The following is a 2,221-nucleotide window of genomic DNA, read 5'->3' as shown; positions in this document are numbered from 1 at the left end:
TTTTATTTTGGTGGGTGGGAGGGGTGTATGCATGTGGGTGGTGATGGGGAGTGTCTGAGTAGCCAACTCATTTCCAGGACCGAACTTAAAACCAGATGTTACTAACAACTCATTCGAACTTTTCTCCTTTACCCCCTCTTAGAATTGGCAGGTGTTCATCTTCATGAAGGAGAGAAACACATGAGAAGATCCGATTAGAACCGTAGTGTTTGCTTCAAGATGCCCCAAAGGGAAAATAATCATCTGCAAGTCTCCTCTTTCAAAACTGTCTGCGTTCTTTCAACCAAAGAAAAATGTTTTTTGAGAAAGATGACTTGTGAAGTCTGTGAACAAAGCTGGCTTCACAAGGATACTGAATGAAAGACAATATGCCTTACAAGGGACACTTGAAGGGGTGACACTGTGCTCTTAAACTAAAACACATTCACTGTAAAAACACTGATCCTGAACAAGAATAGGGATTATAGAAACTGCATCAGAATGTTTGTTAGTCCCAGAAGAGTCAGAAAATGCCATTTTTTGCAGATATTTGCCACTTGCTTCATACTGTGCCTCATGATTTTTTGGGGACCATTTGATAATCACATTGTGAACCATATGAAGTCCTATTCATACAGATACCTCATAAATAGCTACCATTTTGTGAATGACAGCCTGTCTGTCAGCAGGGATAACCTGGACAGAGTATCAAACTACCAATACTTGATCAACCACAGAGAGAAATGTCAGCAGCAGGATGTCCTTCTCCTATTGTTTGTGAAGACTTCTCCTGAAAACCGTCATCGGAGGGATGCAATTAGACAGACTTGGGGTAATGAGAAGTATGTTCGTTCTCAACTTAATGCCAACATCAAAACTCTTTTTGCTTTAGGACGGCCAAGAGATCATCTGCAGCAAACACAGCAGCAAAGAGAACTTGAGCTCGAAGACCAGAAATACAATGATTTGATTCAGCAAGACTTCTTGGATACTTTTCACAATCTTACTCTGAAACTGCTTTTGCAGTTCAGCTGGGTGAATGCCTACTGTCCTCATGCCAGGTTCATTATGTCTGCAGATGATGATATATTTATCCATATGCCAAATCTTGTTGCTTATCTCCAAAGTCTAGCACAAATGGGTGTTCAAGATCTCTGGATTGGTCGTGTCCATCGCGGATCCCCTCCCATAAGAGACAAGAGTAGCAAATACTATGTTCCATATGAAATGTACCAGTGGCTCTCTTACCCTGACTATACTGCAGGAGCTGCATATGTAATATCAAACGATGTAGCAGCTAAAGTCTATGAGGCTTCATTGACTCTCAATACAAGTCTTTATATAGATGATGTTTTCATGGGTCTCTGTGCCAATAAAATGGGAATTGTACCACAATATCATGTATTTTTTTCTGGGGAAGGAAAGACTCCATATCATCCCTGCATTTATAACAAGATGATGACATCTCACGGGCATGTGGATGATCTTCGCCAGCTCTGGAAGCAGGCTACAGATCCCAAAGTTAAAAAGATTTCTTCAGGGATTTGGGGTAGAATATACTGCAGACTAGTCAATATTGTGCTTCTCTGTAAACTGTACTATGAGGACACATATCCTTGTTCAGCTGCATTTTCTTAATACTTGAATATCTGCATTGAAGATCCACTGAGCCAAAACAGAGCAACAACTTTTTTGGTGTTTATTCAAACTGTATGTAAATGTGGAAAGAGGTAAAATATATATGTGAATATTTGGGGGGAGGAGGGGCAGAGGGAGAGGAAGAAGATGGTCCCAGATTCTGTTTAGAAACTTATTGGAATAGCTCTCCTGTTGTACTGCAACTTTTTACATTGTAGCCTGTATTTTTTACACTCTGCAAGGGATGCAAGTCTGGATTATAAAGGAACTATAATGGACTTGACTTGTAGACTTTGAAATGCTTGTTGAAAATGTCTGTTACTTTGAGCTTGTCAGTAAGTCTTGAATTTTTTATAAAAAAGGTATGTGAACTAAGGCATGTGACAAAAGAAAATCTGCTATATCAAAATGGAGTAGACCTTGCAAGACATGAGGAAAGTTAAACTTCTGACTTGATGAATGAGACTATTGCAGGAGTTTGAGGCAGTGTAAACTTGTTACAACTATTCACCATTTCTCAGTGCTTCATAGAAAGTCAGCCTGGAGGTGCACAGTTGACAGACAGTGAGTTAGAAAAGTGAAGACCTGATACAATCATTTCCTC

At 39.8% G+C, this 2,221-nt stretch overlaps 1 protein-coding gene across 1 annotated transcript; it reads left to right on the top strand.

Moving 5' to 3' along the window:
- The first annotated feature begins 480 nt into the window (after positions 1 to 480).
- Positions 481 to 1,657, top strand: B3GNT5 (UDP-GlcNAc:betaGal beta-1,3-N-acetylglucosaminyltransferase 5). The gene has a single exon (XM_009073096.1). It carries the CDS (start codon positions 481 to 483, stop codon positions 1,615 to 1,617), a length of 1,137 nt encoding a protein of 378 aa, XP_009071344.1. The 3' UTR covers positions 1,618 to 1,657.
- Positions 1,658 to 2,221: the final 564 nt, after the last annotated feature.

The sequence above is a fragment of the Acanthisitta chloris genome, unplaced genomic scaffold, assembly GCF_000695815.1.
Source record: "Acanthisitta chloris isolate BGI_N310 unplaced genomic scaffold, ASM69581v1 scaffold12354, whole genome shotgun sequence".
Lineage (NCBI taxonomy): Eukaryota > Metazoa > Chordata > Aves > Passeriformes > Acanthisittidae > Acanthisitta > Acanthisitta chloris.
This window is presented reverse-complemented; position numbering and strand designations above follow the sequence as displayed.